General features: G+C 37.6%; 8 protein-coding genes and 1 non-coding gene across 9 annotated transcripts in view; 6 read left to right on the top strand and 3 right to left on the bottom strand.

The window, feature by feature from the left end:
- Positions 6993 to 8085, top strand: LOC104745825 (VQ motif-containing protein 19-like). Its single transcript, XM_010467177.2, has one exon. It carries the CDS (start codon positions 7271 to 7273, stop codon positions 7937 to 7939), a length of 669 nt encoding a protein of 222 aa, XP_010465479.1. The 5' UTR covers positions 6993 to 7270; the 3' UTR covers positions 7940 to 8085.
- On the bottom strand, positions 8716 to 10668 carry LOC104745824 (3-hydroxybutyryl-CoA dehydrogenase-like). Its single transcript, XM_010467176.2, has 4 exons — positions 10483 to 10668; positions 9950 to 10171; positions 9713 to 9825; positions 8716 to 9286 (listed from the first exon to the last, which is right to left on the bottom strand). The coding sequence occupies exons 1-4, from the start codon at positions 10666 to 10668 to the stop codon at positions 8920 to 8922; spliced, it is 888 nt and encodes a 295-aa protein (XP_010465478.1). The 3' UTR covers positions 8716 to 8919.
- LOC104745823 lies at positions 11031 to 11909 on the top strand. The gene is made up of 2 exons (XM_010467175.1): positions 11031 to 11225; positions 11372 to 11909. Exons 1-2 carry the CDS (start codon positions 11094 to 11096, stop codon positions 11720 to 11722), a joined length of 483 nt encoding a protein of 160 aa, XP_010465477.1. The 5' UTR covers positions 11031 to 11093; the 3' UTR covers positions 11723 to 11909.
- LOC104745821 (probable protein phosphatase 2C 39) lies at positions 12952 to 16870 on the bottom strand. Its single transcript, XM_010467174.2, has 6 exons — positions 16639 to 16870; positions 16206 to 16454; positions 15835 to 16111; positions 15583 to 15737; positions 15359 to 15509; positions 12952 to 13266 (listed from the first exon to the last, which is right to left on the bottom strand). Exons 1-5 carry the CDS (start codon positions 16681 to 16683, stop codon positions 15372 to 15374), a joined length of 864 nt encoding a protein of 287 aa, XP_010465476.1. The 5' UTR covers positions 16684 to 16870; the 3' UTR covers positions 12952 to 13266; positions 15359 to 15371.
- LOC104745820 (squamosa promoter-binding-like protein 5) lies at positions 13273 to 15283 on the top strand. The gene is made up of 2 exons (XM_010467173.2): positions 13273 to 14695; positions 14784 to 15283. The coding sequence occupies exons 1-2, from the start codon at positions 14370 to 14372 to the stop codon at positions 15001 to 15003; spliced, it is 546 nt and encodes a 181-aa protein (XP_010465475.1). The 5' UTR covers positions 13273 to 14369; the 3' UTR covers positions 15004 to 15283.
- Positions 17738 to 18465, top strand: LOC104745819. Its single transcript, XM_010467172.2, has one exon. The coding sequence runs from the start codon at positions 17738 to 17740 to the stop codon at positions 18374 to 18376; it is 639 nt and encodes a 212-aa protein (XP_010465474.1). The 3' UTR covers positions 18377 to 18465.
- On the bottom strand, positions 18748 to 21177 carry LOC104745818 (transcription factor LHW-like). Its single transcript, XM_010467171.2, has 7 exons — positions 20838 to 21177; positions 20668 to 20721; positions 20014 to 20148; positions 19750 to 19855; positions 19622 to 19663; positions 19473 to 19529; positions 18748 to 19392 (listed from the first exon to the last, which is right to left on the bottom strand). The coding sequence occupies exons 1-7, from the start codon at positions 21008 to 21010 to the stop codon at positions 18871 to 18873; spliced, it is 1089 nt and encodes a 362-aa protein (XP_010465473.1). The 5' UTR covers positions 21011 to 21177; the 3' UTR covers positions 18748 to 18870.
- TRNAM-CAU lies at positions 22840 to 22911 on the top strand. The gene has a single exon. It is a non-coding gene; the product is annotated as a tRNA-Met (tRNA).
- Positions 22965 to 23323, top strand: part of LOC104745817 (serine/threonine-protein kinase 3-like) — an 8560-nt gene continuing 8201 nt past the window's right edge. The window contains exon 1 of the mRNA XM_010467170.2: positions 22965 to 23146. The gene's annotated coding sequence lies outside the window, so the exon portion shown is untranslated. The remainder of the gene's footprint in view (positions 23147 to 23323) is intronic.

The following is a 23323-nucleotide window of genomic DNA, read 5'->3' as shown; positions in this document are numbered from 1 at the left end:
CGTAAGAAGATTCATATATAAATTCTAGATTTATAATCTAGTTTTTTTTTTAGTTCCTTAAATTAGGCAAAACAAGTGATTGCATCTATTTGTAACGGAAGGGAAAAAAGGAAATTCACTGCAAAACCTTACTTACAAGAATCTTTTTGCTATTATGGTTATCATTACATCTTTTCTAGTTGTCATATGTTACTTTACAACTTTGTTTGTTAGACATTTATACTTTAACACATTTTTTACTTAACATCAACTCATCAGTTGTTTCTGTTAAAAATCATATAACCATTTTTCGCATAACATGCCAAGTTCTTTAAACGGAACTCGGAAAGAGGTCTCTAGTCTTCTGATTGAAGCATGGCTGATCTAAATTTTCGCAGTACTTTTGCATCAAATGTAGTCGTGTTAACCAATAGTTTTCTCAGCTTTTCTTTCTTATATTAGTTATATTATGGGGAAATATGGTCACGAAATCAACTCCACCCTTCTTTCTACTAAAACCAAAATATCACATTTTGTTCCAACTTAGTATTTTATACTTTCTTCTCTCACTTAGACAATCATAGGACATTTTACTGTTATGCAGAGCACTTGAGAAGTCATGCAGTTCATGAGTTGTCTTACACCGAAACCTATGCAAACCTCGCACGTGTGGGGACGGTAGATGTGCCACGAAACTCGGTGAGAGTCACATGTCCGTTACGCTTACTTGCAAAACCCGACTTAAGACACTCTAATGTTTCCCCCTCAACGTGTCGTTTACTTCTCACTTCATATGTTTGTGACAGTCATATCGCCACCGCAATTGCTCATTACTTATTTTTACTTTACTTGGAGCTTCACGTTGACTATAAAGCAACGTTTAACCGTTGACTTCTGAAGATCCGGTGGAAACTGAAATTCCAATAATAATTTCTTAAACAAACGTGATACAATTTTGAATGTTTCATTATTATCAAAAACAATATTATTTTTACTATGTTCATTGATTCAAGACTGTTGTAACGCACATGACATCTTCTAAAGCCTATATGCTATAGCTTCATGTTCTCTGAAATATCAAGATATTCTATTTATATTAACATGTAAATAATTATTAGTACTAGTACAGTTGAGTAATTTGAGATATTCATACATAAGCATATCCATTAGCGGGTTCCGAAAACAATTAATGGGCCAAATCAGCCCAAATTGACCCGGAAACTATTTGCGTGACCAATAAAGCCAAGCTTTATTGTAAAGTAACATCAAGCTCGTATGTATTCAATGTTTGAGTAGATGATGCAAGAATGTTGATATTTGAACTTTAAAATTAGCGAATCTAGGGAGCTCGTGGGGAAAAAGTCGACTGTGCATTAGGTTTTTTAACACGTTCTCATGTGTGGCTTCTCTGTTTCATTACATTTATTAGTCTTTTCTTGTGGAAAAAATATATCACTTTTATCGATTGTTTTTGTTGTGTTTGCTGTTTACATTGTGAATAAAAAGTTGGTGGGTGACACATGTGTTCCGGTCTTTGTTTTTGCACTGGACGATGAAAAAAAATTATCATCATCAAACATCTATCACAAAAGAAAGATCAGAATCATTTGTGTATGGATAGTCAAACTCTTCTATCATTCTTTTTGAGGTAGAGAATTTAGGTAGAATGGGAACATTTGGTTTGAATGAAATGTGATGATAATTTAACCTAACTCGAAAATACATTGAATTTTACAGAATCTAACAACTTAATGATTATGACAAGAAAGCATTTGTTAGCCACTAATATAAGCATCGTTAGCTTACCTTAAAAAGTTTAAATTTTCTTCTTTTTTTCAGTTAATGGTGGGTGAAAGGTTTATTTAATAGTTAATCATATACATTTGAAGTAGTACGAATATATTCTTAAGCACATTAATAACCCACAAAAGGTAAAAAGAAAGAAAGTGGGAAACCAACTATGGGTTAGGCAATTAACAAAAATAAATAAAACTATGGGTTAGGCACTTAGGCGGTAATTAAAGCCTATTCTTTAGTATTTTATCATTTACAGTTTGTTTATGGCATTCATAGATAATGCTAATTAATAGTCTTTGCGATCACTATCTTATTGTTGCGATTGACTTTCAAACACAACTACGACAAAAAAAAAATGAATTTTTCCAACATTAACCGAGAATATATCAATATGATCCCAATTTTTTTATTTCTCTTATGTCATGGGCAGTCTTTTTTTTTTTTTTTTTTTTTTTTTTTTTTTGTCAACAAAAGATCAGCTCAAACGAGCCAATTGGGTGAGAAATTGTTTACAAACAAAACATGGTGCGAAGAGGTACGCGCTTGGCGTGCCAGAAAATCCGCACTTACATTAACAGTTCTAGAAACTAAAGATAAGGAAAAAGATGAAAATTCCTCCCTATCAATCTTGAAGTCGTCAAGATACGCCGAGAAAGCTGGCCAGTCCGAAGGAGAAGACACCATCTTCACCAAGTCTGAACAGTCTGTAAAGAAAGCCACATCTCTGAAATCATGTCCGATCATGCAGCGCATCGCCCAAATAAAAGCTTCAACTTCAGCATGTAATGGGGAAAGACTTCGTCGGAAATTCATGGCTCCCATAAGTTGGCGATGCGGACTGGAACGAGGTACACCACCATCCAGCTCCTGCAAAAAGGTCACCTGCTTTCCACGATCCATCTAAAAAGCAGCGATAACCCAAAAAACCGTGGGTAGGGCAGCAGTTGCCACCCTAACCGGTGACCCTGAAACTACAGGAGGGGTGGGATAAGTCTCCAAATCCCCCTCTACCTGAGCCTGCTGCCAGCAGATGCCTCACCCTCTGCTACCAAAACAATATCCTCCGGCCGCTCCACAATGTTTTCAAAAACACTTGCATTCCTAGCTTTCCAAATATACCACATAAGCCAAGAAAAAACCGCCACAGAAGCCCCAGGATTCTGCTGTCCTAAAAAATGATCAATATTAGCATACACTGAATCCGTCGGGAAGGAAATTGGTCCCACTGGCACGTGTGCCAAAGCCCAAACCTGTCAAGCCGGGGGCAAACAAAAATAGCATGATTTATTGTTTCCTCATCAGCACCACACCGTACACATCCTAAGTCGCAAGCAATACCACGTTGTCCCATATTTACCGAAACCAAAATACACCCCGAAAAAACCTGCCACATAAAATGTTGAATCTTTGGAGGGCAATGAACCCGCCAAACACTAGCCAGAAGAGGGGTTATTTCCGGACCACAACTAGATGCCGAAAAAATCCGTGGTACATCAAGACGAGCCGTATGATATCCTGATTTAACTGTATACGTCCCTGTTTTTGTAAAGTGTCAACCGAACGAGTCATCCCTTTGGTTACCTCCTAGAGGTATAGCCCCTATCAAAGCAACATCTAGCGGATCAAAATGCTCATTGAGCATATCCATACACCAAGTGTTTGTCTGTCGATCAATTAACTGATTCATTTGAAGAGAAGGGTCCCGTAACAGGCCCTTACTTAAAGCTGGTCTCGGGAATTGAGCTGGTACCCAAGGATCTGACCATATTGAAATGGTGTCCCCGAAACCAACCCGTTTAATAAGCCTTTTATTAACTAGAGAGCGAGCAGAACATATACTCCTCCATCCATAGGATGGAGAGTATGACCTAATTGGATCCAATGGGTGCGTATTCCTATAGTATCTGCTTTTGAAAACCCTAGCAAACAGTGAATCTGGAACGTCAATCAGAACTCATAACTGCTTAGCCAATAAGGCTGAATTAAAATCATCCACATTCCTGAAACCATGCCCCTTAGTTATTTACTGACACATAATTTTTCCCAGGCAAGCCAATGATACCCCGACTGACCATTATTACACCACCAAAAATTAGCCACCGCACTAGTGAGTTTTGATGTAATTGTTTTTGGTAACCGAAAACAAGACATCACGAACGTCGGAACATCAGTAGCAACTGATTTTATCATCACTTCCCTGCCTCCTTTGGAAAGCAAGTTTGCTGTCCAACTACTCGTCCGACTCTGAATTCTATCTCGCACAAAAGGGAAAATCTTTGTCTTAGCCCCTCCCAAACTCTCGGGTAAACCTAGGTAAGACCCCATACCGCCCAAAGTTGTGATCCCGAGGACACCCTGCAACTCTGTCTTTGTTGCCTCGTCAATCTTATGGCCAAACTGTACCGAGGACTTAGAAAAATTAATTTGTTGACCCGAAACACAATCATACTGCTTCAGTATATCCAAAATAACCCGACAATGATCCTTGTCCGCCTTACAGAAAAATAGACTGTCAACAGCAAACAATAAATGCGTAATAGGCGGGCATTTATTCACCACATTTATACTTGTAATAAGCTTATTCCTTTCTGCTTTCCGTACATTCGCAACTAAAACCTCTGTGCATAAAATAAACAGATAAGGGGATAAGGGGTCGCCCTGCCGTAATCCCCTTTGTGGGACTATCAACCCATTCGGTTGTCCATTTAGAAGAACTTTATACTCAACTGAAGTGACACAAAACATAATCCACGAAACCCATGACTCTGCAAACCCCATTTTCCGTAACACCGCCGCAACAAAATCTCATTCGACCCTATCATATGCCTTGCTCATGTCTGTCTTTATAGCCATAAATTTCCCTTTACAAGATGGGTTTTTGCGCAAACCATGAAACATCTCCTGAGCAATGAGGATATTATCTGAGATCAAACGACCAGGGACAAAAGCCGACTGAGTCTCAGAAATAAGACCCGGTAAAACCTTCTTAAGCCGCTAACACAAAATCTTTGAGATAACCTTATATCCCACGTTACAAAGACTAATCGGCCGCAATTCCGTCATCCGAGTTGGCTTGGCCACTTTCGGTATGAGGCAAATATGAGTTCTATTTAAACCCTTATCAAAAACACCCTCCGCAAGAAACCTATTAACCAAATCCACAAGATCCGTTTTTACTATATTCCATGCTTTTTGGAAAAATAAAGCTGTCATCCCGTCTGGGCATGGGGCTTTATCCGGATACATCATAAATAAGGCCGACTTGACCTCAGCCTCCATTGCGGGTACTGTGGCCGCTCATTCTCCTCCTCTGTCACAACCGTGTTGACCTCTTCTAAAACCTCCTCAAAATTGCTCGGGTAAATTGAGGTAAACAGTTCCTCGAAATACGATACCGCAGTATGACAAATATCCACATCCTCGGTGGACCAGATATCATTATTATCAAACAAACCAGTAATCCGATTACGAGCTCGTCGCTGCTTTGTTTGGGCATGAAAATACTTAGAATTAGTATCCCCCAATCGCATCCATTTATTCCGACTTTTTTGAAACCAGTGAATCTCTTCATCCCTATAAGCCTTACGTAACCGATTCTGTAAATCGGAGATTGTAGAGGGAGAGATGGAATCATCCGCTTGAGCCACATCTAACTACCATTTTAAATCCTCAATAGTTTCCCTACTATGGGCAGTCCACTAAATTCCAAGTATTACATTACATACATAGTCGTATGAACCAATTAATTTAGCAAAATAAATATATTTATCAGCTTAAAGAACGATTTTTGACAAAGAAAAATAGTAAAAGAAGAAGAGCAATTTTATATAGCTAGTCACCAACGTAATTAGTTTAACTCAAGAATTCATTATGTAGATTAAAGAAGAGAAAAAGTTTTTTTTAGGAACAAAAGTTTGCACTGATGAAACCAAATCAGTCTATCGCAACATGTGTACTTCTAAAGTGTAACCAAACATGACATATACGATGGTTCTTATGGACATAACATATAATAATTGTTTAGTCTATAGATAATTGGACCGGCCAATCCGAAGTTAATTAGAGTTAGTAGAAGTAGACTAATAGGAGTATTTGCCCGTTCAACTAGGAGCAATAAACCAATATCTGCCGTACAAGTGTCTCAATAGTCAGACGACTTATTAATTTTAAAATTTCATCATTAGGGTTTGCGGCTCAATACATGCACGCCTATCGCATCTTTCTTTTTCTAGTTTTCTTCGTTTCTTTAAAAAACCAGCCTTAAACTGAAACTTGCACAAAAGATCTTTGTTAGTTTTAGGAAAGATATATTGACTAGACTTATTCTAATCGAATATGAACTAAGAAATTTTCTCTGAATTTGTTTAACCAAAGTCTACTTCTGTGAACGAGTCATAACGACATAAATAAATCTAATCCAAATTAATAATTGTATTGTATACATATATGTGTATATAGTTTCATACACGTAGTTAGCATTATAGTACGTATTCAAACTTCGACTAGTTCATTATATATTTGGTTTATTGTATAATATACCTCTATTTTTTCTTGTGATTATAAGTTATGGAAGTTTGTACTCTCTCTATAGAGGATTATCTACGTGATTTCTTTTTTTTTTTCCTGAGAAAGTATGTGTAATATGGCACATATATATAGTCCACTGAGCCAAAGAATTCGAAGTTTCTTTATTTTATCATCACAAATGAAAATTTGATACGTCGATGTCACACACATCATATGTAAACACAAAATAGCCAAGTGTACGAGTTTGATTGGTATTTAGAACATTTCCCTGGATATGAAAAAGCTATAGGAGACCGAGATACGATAAATCTATATATACATATTCAGATGTGTATAGGTGTATGCATGCACAAAAACTCATAAAGATATGACTTTGATAATTTCACTTTAGCATAGCAGAAAAGGAGCAATATATATGAATTATTTATTTTCGAGAAAGCAATTATGTTGTACTGTGTACTAGTTTTTAAAACTAAAGTATCAAATATAATTTGTTGTTCGATAAGGTATGCAAGCATTCTCTGAATAGTGTGTAAAATTCTAGAATTCAATATCAATTTAGAGCCTAATAAAAACAAAGTTGCATAGCAATTTCTTCCTTTATACACTATATATGGCAGACAAATTCAAAGTAAGAAATTAAAAATTGCCTAATGAAAACGTCTTTTGATTCCCTGGGCACAAATCCTCATGTCAACTTTTATTGTCTCTATATTTATTTCTATAAACATTTAATAGTTTTAATTTCTTAGCATAAAGAAAGATTCCAGTATTAAATAAAATAACCAATCCAACTTCTTTTATAATCCCAAAACCTCAAGAAGAGAAGACCTCCAGACCTCCAATTTCATCTTCTCTTTCACTCAAAAGTCACACAGAGTTTTCCAATTCGAACAGACAAAGAGAAGAGCCATAGTCTAATGGAGTTCTAGAGGAAACCATTAGAATCAAGAAGCTTCCCACATCAATGGAGACTTCAACAAACCCACCATCTTCTTCCTCATCATCAGCTTCATCTTCCATTATCTATGGATCTTTACATCATCATCACATCGTAACTAGATCTGATCATTACCCAACAACTTTTGTTCAAGCGGACACATCTTCTTTCAAACAAGTCGTACAGATGCTCACGGGAAGCTCTTCCCCGAGATCTCCAGACTCTTCACGTCCTCCGACGACTCCTTCGGGCAAGGGTAACTTCGTGATTCCACCGGTCAAAACCGTACAGCCGAAGAAACATTCTGGTGGTCACAAACTTTACGAGAGGAGATCGCACGGCGGATTTAACAACAACAACCTCATCAAGAACAGTCTCATGATTAACACACTCATGATCGGTGGTGGTGGCTCAGGCTCCCGGAGTCCAAGATTCTCGCCGAGCAATTTGTCGCCTAGCTGTCTTGATTTCCCCAAGCTTGCACTTAACAGTCCCGTGACGCCGTTAAAGCAGGGGAACAGCGGAAACGACGGCGACCCTTTTGACAGGATGTCGCCATTATCTGAGGAAGAGAGAGCTATCGCTGACAAGGGTTATTACCTGCACCAGTCTCCGATTTCAACTCCGAGAGAATCAGAGCCGCAGCTTCTCCCTCTGTTTCCGGTGACTTCTCCGAGAGTATCGCCGGAGAAGTAGACTGAGAGACTGTTTATAAAAAAATTTACTGCGATTGTAATTTTCGCTTTTTTTTTTTTATAATAACTTTGCTCTGCTTTTAAATATCTTTATTACTATTGCTTCAGCTTATTACCATTATAAAATATACTAGTAAAATGTGTTAATTAAGCTTCGAAATAAATAAACAAAGATAATGATAAGATTACAACGAGTAACTTAAAGTATACTACAATTTCAAAAGATAATTAAATTTACTAAAGATTAATAATGCATGGTTATAACTTATAAGTTAGTATAGCGGAGTTACCGTTGAAGTTTGGATTAAGAGAGTAATCCCTAATAATAATGTGCAAGGGATTTGTCTTTTGCTATTTTTGTTTTCGTCAACAGAGATTTGTCTTTTGCTATTTGACTGGGTTTATTCTTTGCATCATCAAATTTTATAAAAGTTATCATCACCTAATGGTTTTAATCATTATCTCTTTAAATTTCTTCGTCATCGATGATAAGTTTGATAACCTTGACCAAGATTCTCTTGTCCTTTTGCTGTTGAATTTACACTTTTTTTTTTTTTTCTGGTTATTTGATTTGAAGAAAACAATGTCTGAATTTTGATATATTGATTTAATCAAACCAAAAGAGATTGTCTCGGAGAACATTTCATGTAGCGATTCTGCTGATGATTTACTTATAAGTCAAAACCAAGACAACATTAAGCTAAGAATTTTAATTTGAAACAAAAGAGTTATAAAGAAAAAGTTTCACTTAAGTTATTTATTAGTAGTAGAAAACAACGTGATAACAACGATGTTTATTGATTTGTTGAAGCTAGTTTTTAAAGTACATGTCAAGATTACTACACAAGGTCGCTGACCGGGTAAACTTCACATATCTACCGAGAAACAAAGAGAGAATCCAGACACAACCCACAAAGCATTAAACTGTTCTTGTCTTAAGAGCTAAACATGTCTTTACTTTATCTTGTTGACTTTGCTTTCTCAGAGCCGAGGAGATAGATTTTGTGTAGCTTTATTACGGTAATCATAAACTCCGACTCCTCGTTTTCTTCCTAACCTTCCAGCGTCAACGTATTGAACAAGAAGAGGACAAGGTGTGTACTTTACGTCTCCAAGTCCCTGATGCAGAACATTCAATACAGACAAGCACACGTCTAGACCGATTAAGTCCGCTAACTCCAGGGGACCCATCGGGTGGTTTGTGCCGTGTTTCATTCCGCTGTCAATGTCTTCCTTTGTAGCCACCCCTGTGTAAAGTGTGTGGAAGGCTTCATTGATCATCGGCATGAGAATCCGGTTCACAACGAATCCTGCGTAGTCTTGTGAGCAAACTGTTGTCTTGCCAAATCTGCAGGAGAGAGTAACTGAATCAGCAATTTAGTAAGTTACACTGAGTAACTGATAGAGAACGTGATTCTAAAGTTATTTCTATTTCTATTTTAGGTTCTAGGAATCTAGGATTATATTATTTCCTTTCTTGTGTCTTACGAGATGTCTTTATATATGAGCTCTCTTTAGCAAAGAGTCGATTATCTAAGAATTAGGTCTAGAACTTTTGGACGGCTGCGCCGTTGGACAAGCTTGTCTTGTTTTGGAGAGAACATAGTTCTCTAGGAGAGCTCTGCTCTATTTTATCTTTCAGTTTTGCTTACTATCTTAATAAAACCTATCTATTTCTTCTATTCTCAACTCTCCCCTGACCTAAACTCCATCAGTAACCAAACCCAAGAAACTTGTTACATGTAAAAAAGTTTATTTCAAGGAAACATCGAACCTTTCAGCCAGGGCTTTTGTAGCAATGAAAGTCTCTTCTGAGGTATCCGCACCGCGAATGATCTCAACCAGTTTCATTACTGGAGGAGGGTTCATAAAGTGCATTCCAATGACCTATAGACGACATATTAAAAAAAAACCACTTGAGAAAGTATAAAATATTCGGACTTGAAACTAATGAACAACAGATAAGATAATTAATTTTAGTTAGAGGAAGTAAAAAAATATAAACTTGAACCTGGCTAGGTCTTTTTGTTGCGGAGGCAAGACGAGTAATGGAGATAGAACTTGTATTAGAAGCTAAAATCGCAAAACTCTTTGCTAAACCATCTAGATCCTTGAACAACTTCTTCTTAATCTCTTCAGACTCCACAATGGCTTCAACGATGATATCAGCAGAAGACAAATCTTGAATGTTGGGTGTGAAACGTAGACGACGCATAGCATCATCACCAACTTCCTGAAAATTACAAAATCACTACGTCTTCTTAATAGAGATTACCACAAAGTTTCAACCTTTTCACTTTTCCTAAATCCTGCAAAGTATTCTGAAGTCTTTAACACTAGAACACTATCATAAAAACACATTTTAAAAAACTGACATAGGATAGTGAAGTAGCCTAGGAACCAATAAGCGTGACAGAGCAATCAAAAGCAAAACAGGACAAGCTATGAATTGGATTATATTTGCTAACACGGTGATCTCTCAGTTAGTTGGTTTGGTTCCGTGGAGAATGAAATACCAAAGGAGTACAAAAAAGTAAATCTTGCCTTTGAGATTAGACCTTTAGAGACGAAACGTTTCACGGAGGAGGAGATAGCTGCGGTGGCTCGAGAGAGCGCATCACGATCAGCGTCCATTAGCCAAACTTCGAGACCGTTCGTGGCGGCGAGTTGCGCAATTCCTGAGCCCATCTGTCCAGCACCCACTACTCCGACACACTTTATCTCCGCCATTTTCACTTTCTCTCTGCTTCTCACTTCTCCGAGTTGCCGGCTCCCAGATGATCATCAAAAAGAGATAGATCATCTATCGTAGATGACATTGCCAGCTAAGCTTCATAAGCTGGGCCTTAACAATAATGGGCCCATAATGGCTATAACTGGGCCTGGCTATAACTGGGCCAAAAGATGAAAACGACAAAGTAAATAATAAAGATTTTTACTTGGGAACCGTTTTGAGCACGTGTCGAGAAGTGAGATGTTAACTGAGAAACGTGTCGTAAGTTTGTCCACGTGTCGTTGGCTTGATACTTCCACCATTCCACTGACTTCCGCAACCTTTGGATCTTCTTCGTTAACTACTTCTTAAACAACTGCGAGATAATTTGGGAAAGCAACAGATTAATATCTAATCAAGAACTTAAAGAGGAAAATTAATAATGGCGACTAGGTTTTTGGCGAAAAGACTCACGGCGGTGAATGTTTCAAGTACTCCGGGGGGACATTTCTCCGGTTATGTTATCCGACAAGCTACAACCGGAATCAACTGCTTCTCAACCGGATTTAAGCAGGTACGTATGTCTATAAGGTTTATATAATTCATTCAGATTATTAATTATTATTTTTTCCAATATTTTTGGATAAGAGTGTAACATTTTGTTAGTTAAGTATTTAATTGATACTAGGGCTGATAAATGAATGATTTATTTCTATATAGGGTACTACTACACACTATGGTCAAGGCTCGAACAATGCAAACGACGATAAGTCCACGGCGAGTTACGTATCGGACAAGGCAAAGGAAGGAGTAAAGAAAGCAACCGACGCAGCAATCAATGCCGGAGATAACATGAAAGATACGATGGAAGGTGCGTGGAAAGCGGCGAAGGAAATGGGTCAAAACATTAGCGATGCGGTTGCGGGCGATGATGATGATGTTCACGGCAGGATTCAAGAGGATAAGGTGGCGGTGGAGTTGAAGGATGTGCAACAGCCTGTTGATACGACGGAGTATAGAGGTGTGGAGGATCTACATCAGCAAACTGGCGGCGAAGTTAAGTCACCCTAAGCTAGTGTTTTGGGGTTTCTATCGTTTTTTGTTTTGTTTTTTGCATTGTTGTTGTTTCAATGAGAGGTTGCTCGTGGTTCAAGGTTTATGAATGGACCGTGGGGTAGATTTCATTACTATTTGTTTTTATCTCTAGGTTGAACTAATGCAAAATAAACAACCGCTCCGAACCATCTTTATATGATAACTATCTTCTAAAATTATGTATGCCCACAAACATATTCTCCTAGATATTTTTTCTCGTGAAATTAAGGAGAATAAAATATATGAAGTGATTACATGCAAAAACTGATATAAGATAAGCTTACACTTAAGTGTGTAGATTGACGAATGTCTACGAATTTTGGTTGTGGGGTTGGGACTGAACACAGCTGGGTCGCATAGTCCGTAGGGTATATCACATCGGCAATATTTAAAGCTGGTTTCGTTGAAAATTCCTGTAAATGGAGAGGGACAAATTATCTCGGCTCAAAATCGCGCTCTAGCAGATCAGACACAAATCGTGTGCTACTATTTACTAAAACAAGTAGTTCAATTTCTCTGTCTGAAAACAGTCTAGGTATTGTGAATCGGTATATATACACACACAAAATAAGAACTGTTAACTATATCATTTGGTTTTGTTTACAAACCCTATCATGATTCAATCTGAGTTCCTTTTTTATTTTTCAGTTATTTATAACTATGATATATATTATCATGCCTATCTAGATTGTAGCATCTTTGACACAAATAAACAGAACTGATGCTCTTTGGTTCTGTAGGGGACAAGTGGAACCGAAAACGAGAGGAGGCATCTCTGATATTTGGTGTTAATTAGTAGTGGCTTAAGGAAAGGTACGTGCGTTTTGTTTCCTTACGTTAAGTGTGACAAATGCGAAAGCTGGCCAAGACTGGATAAATATATTCTCCACTTGCTCGATTATACAATAGCATCTATTTTTCTTTTCTTTTTTTAAGTTCGCGTTTTGATTCTGTTTCTTTATTAGGATTTAGGAGCAAAATTTGAAATTGGCACCGAGCAGAAGGAGACGAGCAGAAACTTATCATATTCTAAGGTTTGTTCACTTTGTTCTTTACACGATTTTAAGAGAATCACTTCTTGCCCACACAAACAAAAATATACATAACGAAAGCAAAATCAAATCCTTAAACTATAGCATATTCTTTTACTTTTATGTTGCTAGAAACAATATAATTTCATAATGAAGGAACATCGAAGGAAGATGTGAGAAGAAAGGGGCGATATTTATTCTGTTACGGTAAAAACAAACCCAAAAGCTCATGTCATAGACTCAAGACATGAGTACAGTTTGGCATGTGAAACCTTTTATGACCTGTCTCTTTCACTACCCACTAATTCTAACTATTCCTCTTTCTTACACTGCTGTAATGTATAATAAAAAAGTTACAAAAAAGAAAGAAAAAAAAGTTTTCACTATTTGATTGTCAAAAAAAAAGAAAAAGGGAAGACGAGTAAAGCAGAAGTGGTGATGATTGCATCTTACAGAAGGAACGCCCATACTTGTTATTATTCTCTTCTCCTATCAAAGCAAAAACAAAGCAAGGTTAAAAAGTGAAGGATATTGTTACTTTTATGCATGGTTATTATTATGTGAAGAAGATCTCTTTCGAGCAGCTAAACTTTAAACCTTAAACATCAAAGCTCTCTATCAAGAATTGTTCCAAGTGTCATATTGCATTGACTCCTTATAGCTAAAGTGACCTCACTGTTTACTTTTTAATCTCTGATTTTCCACTCCAACAAAATAGAATCTTTGCAGGTGATACTAATAAACACCCAACACCCGAAAGAAAGAAAGAAAAAAGTGTAAAAGCATCAACTAAAAATGCATTCCTATGCTATGGTCCAGAACAGACGATATTCATGCTGCCAGCATCAAATATCAGAGACAAGGCGAATTAAAACCAGATTACAAACCAGCATGTAATAAAAAGTTTAAACTGAACATAACCATTTTACCTCTAATCCTAACCTTAAATGCCTATAGTCCAGATGGGTCCAACAATAGATGGCCACTAGGGTTGCAGGATGAGGATAGTCTACATCGACAAAGGATGTCACCATTTATTAGGATATTTGTCCGTTTCTAGAGATATATTATAAAGTTAGATGAGAAGACCATGCGTAAATTATGATTTTCCAGCTCGTCTTCATTGTACTATATGTCTACAGTTGCACTGGTCAATAAGGATCATCTTAATTACCTAGAAGGACATCAATGTTCCAAACAAAAGGGTCCCCAGTTTCAATAAGAAATTCGAATTAAAAGTCAAATATTAAAGCGGAAGTACAATATACAGCTCCAATTTTGTACCAACTATTAAGTGCACCAGAAGAAACCAAAGCAGTTAGCAGAAATTTTTCACTTGTATAATTTCAAACTAAACCCCATTACTCTATTCTTCTTTTTTGGGGAGCAAACACATCACGTAATCATGTACTTATTCCACCAGAGAAGCATACAAGGACACAGTGGTCCATCTCCCGACTTTTCTCCCCTTTTTAAACACTTCAAAAAATTCATTATTCCAACCACAAGCCCATCCCTCAACATTACTTAGTCCTAACTAGACTTTCACCACCATTTCATAAGACTACAACTTTTTAAAGCTTAACCAGAAGATGGAGGGTCAGAGAGCACAACGACGAGGTTACTTGAAAGACAAGGTTACAGTCTCCAACCTTGATGAAGAAGAAATGGAGAATGGTACGGATGGAGAAGAGGAAGATGGGGGAGTTGAAGACAAAAGGAAGCGTGTGATGGAGAGAGTTAGAGTACCTAGCACCGACCGTCTTCCATCTCGACTGTGCCAGGTCGATAGGTGCACTGCTAATTTGACTGAGGCCAAGCAGTATTACCGCAGACACAGAGTTTGTGAAGTTCATGCAAAGGCATCTGCTGCAACTGTTACAGGCGTCAGGCAGCGCTTTTGTCAACAATGCAGCAGGTACCATTCTTCCCTTCACTATTACTTTATAAAAATGATCAGGAAGAGGTTTGTTCTCAATTCTAATGGTTTTGGGAGTTTTGAGCAGGTTTCATGAGCTACCAGAGTTTGATGAAGCTAAAAGAAGTTGCAGGAGGCGCTTAGCTGGACACAATGAGAGGAGGAGGAAGATTTCTGGTGACATTTATGGAGAAGGTTCAGGCCGGAGAGGGTTTAGTAGTCAACTGATCCAGACTCAAGAAAGAAACAGGGTGGAGATGAAACTTCCAATGACCAACGCATCATTCAAGCGACCACAGATCAGATAAACCCTCCCGCTCCCTCTCTTCTGTCATCTACTTATGCTCTATTTTGGTATCCAAATAATGGCATCTAACCATGTCAAGATAAGCGAGTCAATGGTATCAAATCCTACACCAATATATAACTACATCCCTCTGGTTCCCTCTATGTTGTCCTGTAATGGATGTCTGTCAGCAAATCTAAAAGACCTAGGCATACTCATGCGTCTAATAATGTTTAGTGATCGTGTTTCATGTACTGTATGTTTTTGAAGCTATAACTATCAACTATGATATGGTTTTTACTCTCAAAGTCTTCACTTGATCATTTATATGACTAAAGCTAATTGAAAAGGCCAAAATGAGAGAAGAGAAGACTAACCGAGAGCTAATGGTCACTGAAATTTCACGACAACGACTGAGATATCATCTGAGCTTTTCCTTGCAACAGCCTCTTCTGCGAGGTGCTTAGCTGCAGACTTGGCATCTTTTATCCCCTTAATCGAGTCAACAGCTTCTTGGTTTGACATGACCTATTGAGTTTTGAAATAATCAGCGACCATACAAGTAAGTTGTTGAAATAATCAGATAACGGTAAATCAAAACCTTCCAGAGTCCATCACTTGCTAAGATAAGAAACTCTGCATCATCGTTAATTATCTCCACCGTAACATATGGTTCCGAACTCAAATGCATCTTTAAACTCTTGTCACCAAATGCCCTTGCCACAGCTAGTTGACCATCAACTCGAGGAACATCCCCTGAAATAGGTTCAATACAAATCAAGACTCACTCAAGCATATCCAACAACAAAATCATAACACATTTGCATAAAATGTAACTGAATTATTTAGATACCAGGAAAGTTAGAAACGAATCCGCCTCTGTTCTCAATTTCCTGCTTCTCCAAATTGGGCTCATGATCAACAGAGAGTGGCTTTGCAACACCATCTTTGCAAATAACAGCTCGAGAGTCTCCAACATTAGCAACCACAAGCTTCTGGCAATTGATCAATATCGCAGTCACAGCAGTAGAACCACCTTTCCCTAAATCAGCTGCCTTGTCTAGAATCGTCGTATCCGTAATATAATAAGCTTTCTTTATAGCTACCTCAGGCTCTTTCCAGAAATTAGGCTTCCCAATCAAAACCAAAAAAAAAGAAAACATCAAACTCCATAATACCTGACTTCCAAGCACAGTGTGTAGAGAGATTATAAACTCCCATTACCTCTTTCAAGATGTTCTCAAACAAATGGGAGCACAAGTAGTCAGGAATCTCGTGGCTAAGATGGCCATCGAAGATAGCAAACAAACCAAGCTCATTATCATCAACTTCCTTGAATTTAGCAACAACATAATCCTCCATCTCGTGAAATGCTTTCCCTTTCACCAAATGAAATCCATGTGTGATCTGCTTTGACATCTTGCTCTTACCTTTCCCTGAATCTGCAGATGAAGCACCAAGCCCAACTTTCTCCTACACCAAAAGGTTACAATCAAAACAGCCAATTGTCACAACTGAGGTATCTTAGATTCCAACAAGTATATTATATATCTGAATCTATAAGAACCAGTTCTACCAAATACCCGATCCGCATATTAAGTGGCCAAAAGCGATTGCTAAAGTAAACATTGGGAAGAGATGAAATTAAAAACGATACCTTTACGGATTCTTTCATCTTGTGGAGAATATCTTTACCGGTCATGGTTTTAAAGATGAAGAGACGATTTTATATAATATAAGAATCTGTATGTATGATTATGCTATAATGAAGAACAGACGAAAATGCAGACGAATCGAGAGAGGGAGAGAGAAGAAGAGAATGACACGAGCACGATGTTGCATGTCAGCTTCCACCGCCGCTTCCTTTGCGGCGATGTCTGACGTCTTCGCGCCACCTAATGACTCTTCTTTCCATTTTTTTATTAACAAACGGACAAAAATGTTGATAAACGGGCCGATTGAAGCCCATAACGATGATGGGCTTACTTCCAAATGTTTAGTTAAAGGCAATTAATTATGTGTTAAAAAGCAAATTAGAATTAAATAAGATGAGCACTCTCCACTAGTTTAGTAGATGAGACATTAAATATGATTAGCACTGAGATTAATGATGATAGGTGTTTCCCTTAAGGTACGGGTCCTTAAAGTGTAAAGCGTCACTTGAAAATGGGCCAATGGGAGACAAAAGCCATAGTGCGAATTCTTTGTCTTTTAAAATTTGTTGATATTGTGTGTTTTAATTTCTTCTTATTTTAAAATTACTTTTGGATATTTTTAATCTCTAAATTGTTAGATTAGCAACAGAGAATCTTTCCATCTTTTAGTAATAATAAGCTCGTTTGATAAGGTTTTGTATATAAAAGCCATTGTTGCTTTTGCTTTAGCCCAAAGCGTATCTTTGGGAGACTTGTGTCCCCAGCGTAAAACATGTGAGCTACAACATATAGCAGAGAAATTTTATAAAATTAGAAATAGTTTGTACGACATGAATTACAATGCAACAAGGTAAAGCACAAGATTTTTTAATAAAAATGAGTGTTAACTTAGAAGTTTGATTCCTAAATTAATCCGTGATCCGGTCGACCATCGACACAATTTACAAAACACAATCATTTCACTTTGCCACGTGTATTCAAACGCTGAGCTGGCAAGTTTTATTTGGCTCCCTCCTCAAGACTTCCGTACATATTTGGCCACGTGTCCTCCTCTCTATTTAAACGAAGTAGACGAACCACATAAATCAAAGTATCAAAAAAATGGTGAATCATCGGAAAACGACAGACACTGACGAGTCGCCGCCGGAGTTTGAATTCGGATCGTTGACTCCATCTTCTCCTTCGCAAGACTCGTTCGATGAGAATTCTCCAGCCGATCATCTCTTCTTCAACGGCCGTCTCTTGCCACACGCTTTCCCTGCGGCCAGCAGTATTTATACAAAGCGGTCAATCTCATCCCGGAGCAATAGCACGAACAGCAGGAGTAGTTTCGGTAGTAATAGCAGCTCAGCTTCTCACTCTCCGAGAACGAGCAGTTGCAACGTCGGTAGCAACAACAACAGTGCCAGTGCCATTACTCACATTCACAACAAGCCGTTGGATATAAAACCTCCGAGTAGTAAATGTGGCAAAACCGTGAATTCGACAAGGACGAAAGCGACGGAGATTGTGACTGCGTCTCTTTACAGGTCGTATTCATCGCAGCGGTGGCAATATATAACTCCCGTGCCGGTGAAAATGAGTGGAGGGATAAGGGTTGGTGGGCGGAAGAAGAAGGTGACGAGGGTGAGGAAGAAGACGGGGGTGAGCAGGGGGAGTAGGGTGATGAAGCTGTGGAGAAGAATATTAATGGCGGCGATTTTTGCTTGTAGAGAGTGTCATGCATTGGAAGGAGCTTGAGACTTGTGAAATGATGAGTGGTGACGTGGTTATATATGAAACAAATATGATTGTTCATTCAATAGTAAAAAACTATATTGGCTTGTGGGTTTTTGGCGATTCTGTATCTAAAAATACAATTTAAGTACCTTCAACTATCTTTCATGAATTACAAGAACAAACAGATTTATGTATAGTAAATTTAAAAATACAATTGCGATGTTAAAATATATTTTCAACAAAAAAAAAAGAACTTGGTGATTTGAAATTGTTATAATTTATTTTTAGAACAAAACTTATGCCGTAAATGAAGGGTCTAGAAAAGTTTTAAGGGAAGAAAAATGCTAAAAGGTTGAAAACAAAGAAAAAAAGAGAGTAGAGCGACGGAAAAAGAGAGAGAGTGAGAGTAGATTGACTATGTTTAACAGAAGTGATGAGAAACGATCCAAACAACAAACAAGAGACACAGAAACAGAAGCAAACTAAGTTCTTACGAAGGTCAGACACGAAGACCATCACTCCAAGAAACTCATGTTTCGGTGGTGACTATCAAGGCTCAAGAACTCGCTCGGATTCGCTTGACTCTCAGAATTGCTCTGTTCCTGGCTCTGGTTTTGGTGGCTCTGGTGGTCTGTTTTGTCACCTAACCCCTCTGAGTCAAACAGAAGCTTAGCGTTGACATTGTTAGTCAATGCATTGAAGAAAGATAGTCCCGTGGGCCATTTCACGTCGGGGTCTTGTTCTTTGTTTGAGTGTGGCATTACTGGAAAAGGCATGTGAGGCTGGTAGTTAGGCAAAGAGGTTTGAGCCATCATTGGTCGTTGGCTTGTACCGCTCCAGCTGTAGTGAGGAAGAGAGGGTTGTAATGGTTGAGTCTGTGGAGGAAGTATAGGGTGGTTTGAGCCCATGAGCGATGTGTTTGAAGACGAAGTGGTTCGGTTTGCGGAGAAGAGCTGAGAGAGGTAAAAGCCGGATTGGTAGCCGAGTGATTCGAACGTGTGCCTCATCCGAAGAACAAAGTGCAGATCTTCAGGTATCTGAGTAATAATACCAGCCCGTTTAGAGAACATAACCGAAAGATCCCAAGTGAGAAAACTAATTTACTGTGAAAACTTACAATCTTGCAAGAACCAAGTTGTAAAAGGCCATGTCCAGCTTGAATGACAGCTATGGTCTGTAGATGCAATAAGAAGAGATTAGAAAGGTTACTTGAGAAACAAGGAAGTCAAGCACATTCTCATATATGGTTATTGTTCTTTACTATACCTGAATCCCAGATTCGAACTGATCATTCCACTCTGAAGGAATCTACATTTTCAAGAGATAGATTTCAGTATTGCAGTAAAATCTTTTAGAAATGAATGTGTCATTGATCCTGTAAACAAAAAACTTACAGCATCAAATGAGCTTTGCCAGTAACTAGAGGCATTAGATTCAGATTCAGTTTGTTCCTTGAAAACCCATTTATGGCATTTGTCAGAAGCAACCTTCCCCATTAACCTGTTGGCAAGAAGTATATATGTTGCAAACCCCAGAAAGAAAAGGAAGATATATAGTTTCTATTTTCGGCTAATTTGCATTTTAAGGTCAGGAGTTATATATATTCATGCACACAGACACGATAATAAAAAGTAATTAAGGACCTACCAAGTACCCACCCTTCGCCATAATTATATAACTGAATTGACATCTTGCTGAAAGATTTACGAACAGGATCTTCCCCTTCCATGTCTCCATAGCAGCCTTCTGTTCCTCCTCTTCCTCTGCAGTATCCATCTTCCCACATCAACATCCTGTATATCAATATGTCAATAATGCATATAGTGTATCTGTAAATCTATCTCTACTCACCACAAACAAATCATTAATTATGATAAATAAATGGATACTATGGTTATTCGACAAGATCATCTAACGTTGATGACTTGATGTTTTTTTCCACCAGATCATGATTTATAACTTGTTTTTTTATTTATTTATTGAACAGATCATAACTTATAATTGAAAGGTAGATTAGATCTAGTCTCATCTCATAGCTACGTGATCATGATCATGTCTAGGATGTTCATGCAACTTTTGTAATTATTTTGGATTTTTTTTCAAGCCTATAGAGTACTAATAAATAGTCTGTCTAACTAGTTTCTTTCCGAGGAAAGTTTCCGGTGACTACTATACGGTAAAGTGATAAACCATAGGGGAAAATGTTGACTTTCTTTAACCATGTTTCATAAAGACTAAACTAAAGTAGGTTAAGGTCTTGACTACATATATGGGTAACCTAATTTTTTTTTTTGTAAAAAAGTGTAACTTACAAGCTTCCATTGTCGTCGCCAACTTTGCAGCCGTTGCCACCGCCTCGAACTCTCCTGAAGAACAAAAAAAGACATCGGTTTGAGGAGAGATAGAGAGAGAGGGAGAGAGAGAGAGAAAGACCGATATATATGTTGTATAGAGTAAAAGAGAGAAGGAGAGAGATACGTACGGACGGGGACGGATCGACCAGAAGACAGAGTAAGTCCAGTCGGTGTTGAGACAAACGGTTCTTAGGGCCTCGTGGAGAGCCACCATCCCTAAAGCTTCTTTGCTCCTTTGTTGCTGCTGCTGATGGTTTTGATGATGATGTTGATGATGATGATGATGTTCTGAGCCCACCATCTATATAAATATGTCGATGTGTGTTATCTGTATGTATATAGATATTTTTCCTCTAGCTTTTGGCCTTCTAGTTTTTCTTTGCTGCCTTCCTTGCTCAAGCTTCTCATGGACTCTTTTAAGTTAAAATTTTCTTTTTTTTTCGATTTTTTTTTTTTTAATTTAGACTAATTATCTGAATGCCAAACCAACATTTACTGTTTGTCGACTCACTCAATAATGTGTTATTTTAGTTCTGAATATTTTGTTGGTACGTAAAAACTTACAATCTTGTGGCAATAGGATACGAATTTCTTGGGGTTTGGTATAGTCAACAATATATTATACATATATGATTAAAATATTAGAGAACCAATTGAACACAAGGTTAAAGTTTTTTTTGCATGAAAAAGTTTTAATCTCTTAAGCCAAGAAAGTCAAAGATACGTAAAAATCTTCCTGGAAAAATCATTATAATTCGCTTTTTAAAAAATGAATCCAATCATCAACCGTAGATTTCTTTTTAATACTAGTTAATATTGCTTTCCTCAAAGAGAAATAATCATATGGTTTTGGAGTGGATAAACTGTTGTTGTTATGATTAAAGATGCAATTACAGTAGTGACCATAATTAATCAGTCGACATTTTTCCTCACTAAAAAGACATGGAGTATTATTTTATATATATATGCAACCATAGTGATACGTTGGGAAAAAGCCTTTCATTTTGGTTGTCGTCAAACATGGGATTTGGTTTTGGACCAAGATTCATACTTTACTTACTTCTGTGTGACACGCACGCAGATTAAGGGTGGGGGAGAGGCACGACAAAGAGAATATATAGGAAGAAGAGATTTAGGAGTCACGTGCGCACGTGCCGTGTGTAAGACTCGAGTGGCTTTGTCATCAAACAAACAAATGAATAACCCAGCAGTCTGGTTTTGACCTCGAGCGCGTGTTAGACTACGCATAGACAAATAAGGAAGGAAGAAGAAACGAAAGCGCATGAAGAATACCACCAAAGGTTGGCGCGTGAGGAGGAGTATACGAAAGGCAGTAACAGAGAGTTGGTCTGGTTGCATCAGTCTGAAACCCTGACGGAAGTCTTAAGCTCCCCGCATTGACCGGTTCTGTTCTTTTCCTACAATTTCTCCTTTGTGGGACCCAACTCTTTTTCATATACTAGTATAGTACACTGCATATTTTGAATTTTATGTGCAAACTGTTGAATTTGTCAAAATAAAAGAAGAGGACATGGAGTAAGGTTATTGTATTGTTGTTGAAAAGGAAACGATGATTAGTTTTCTTATAATAAAAAGAATCGTATACTTTATATATATAGTGAAGTTTTGTAGAACATTTCTAATAAGTTGGTTCAAGCTTTGCCATTATAATGCACGAAAATTTTCTAACTTTTCCATATGATAAGGTCTGTTCTATCCTTTACTACAGTTTCATGTGTTTTGTATATGTCCTTTTTAAGTAGGATATTCGTATCCTTCGATGAGTTTTTATTGTAGAATAATCTTATTCGGGGTGGCCAAAAAAGGAGTTAAGGAGCAGTGATTAAAAAAAAGAGGAGAATCTCAAACAGATAAAATTTGTTTAATCCCATATTTCTCTTGTAATGTACCTAAAATGCTAGGGTTTTTATTATTAATTACCAAAAATATTTTGTAATAGTAATGTAAATGTGATCGGCCAAGAAATGATTCTCAATTTTTACGTGGGCCGTTAAATCAGCTTTAGAGACTATTGGGCTGGGTAGTTCTTCTGTGACTGGAAATTGAGGAATGAGTTCCATAATTTTTTTTTTAAAAAAATAGTTGGAATGAAAAGAACAATCAACAAATATCAGAGTGGCGCAGCGGAAGCGTGGTGGGCCCATAACCCACAGGTCCCAGGATCGAAACCTGGCTCTGATATATATTTTTCTTTTTTTTTTCTCTGATATATATTTTTCTATTTTTTTTTTTTTTAAAAACGAAAAAGGAACAATCATCAACAAATCGAGGAAACTTCTTCATATCTGCTTCCAAGAGTGTCTCTCGATCTCTTGGTACTCGAGAGTGGTTTCTCAGAAAATGCTATAGCAAACGAAAGGAAAGAGCAACAAAGAGATCCCATAGTAACCGTTCGTCTTATTTGTCTAATCACCTGGTAAGTTGGATCGATCCTCAACTTAGAGAATTTTGAATTTCGTTATTCTGATTGATCGAACGGGATAAGCTACACAACCAGTGACGTTTTGTTTCAATTTTCGGCTAGTTGCAAAATTTGTGTAGGTCAGCTGTCACTTCCTCGAATCCACCAAACAATTTTACATTCTCTTTTGTC

This window comes from Camelina sativa, chromosome 15, assembly GCF_000633955.1.
Source record: "Camelina sativa cultivar DH55 chromosome 15, Cs, whole genome shotgun sequence".
NCBI classification, from domain to species: Eukaryota; Viridiplantae; Streptophyta; class Magnoliopsida; order Brassicales; family Brassicaceae; genus Camelina; species Camelina sativa.
This window is presented reverse-complemented; position numbering and strand designations above follow the sequence as displayed.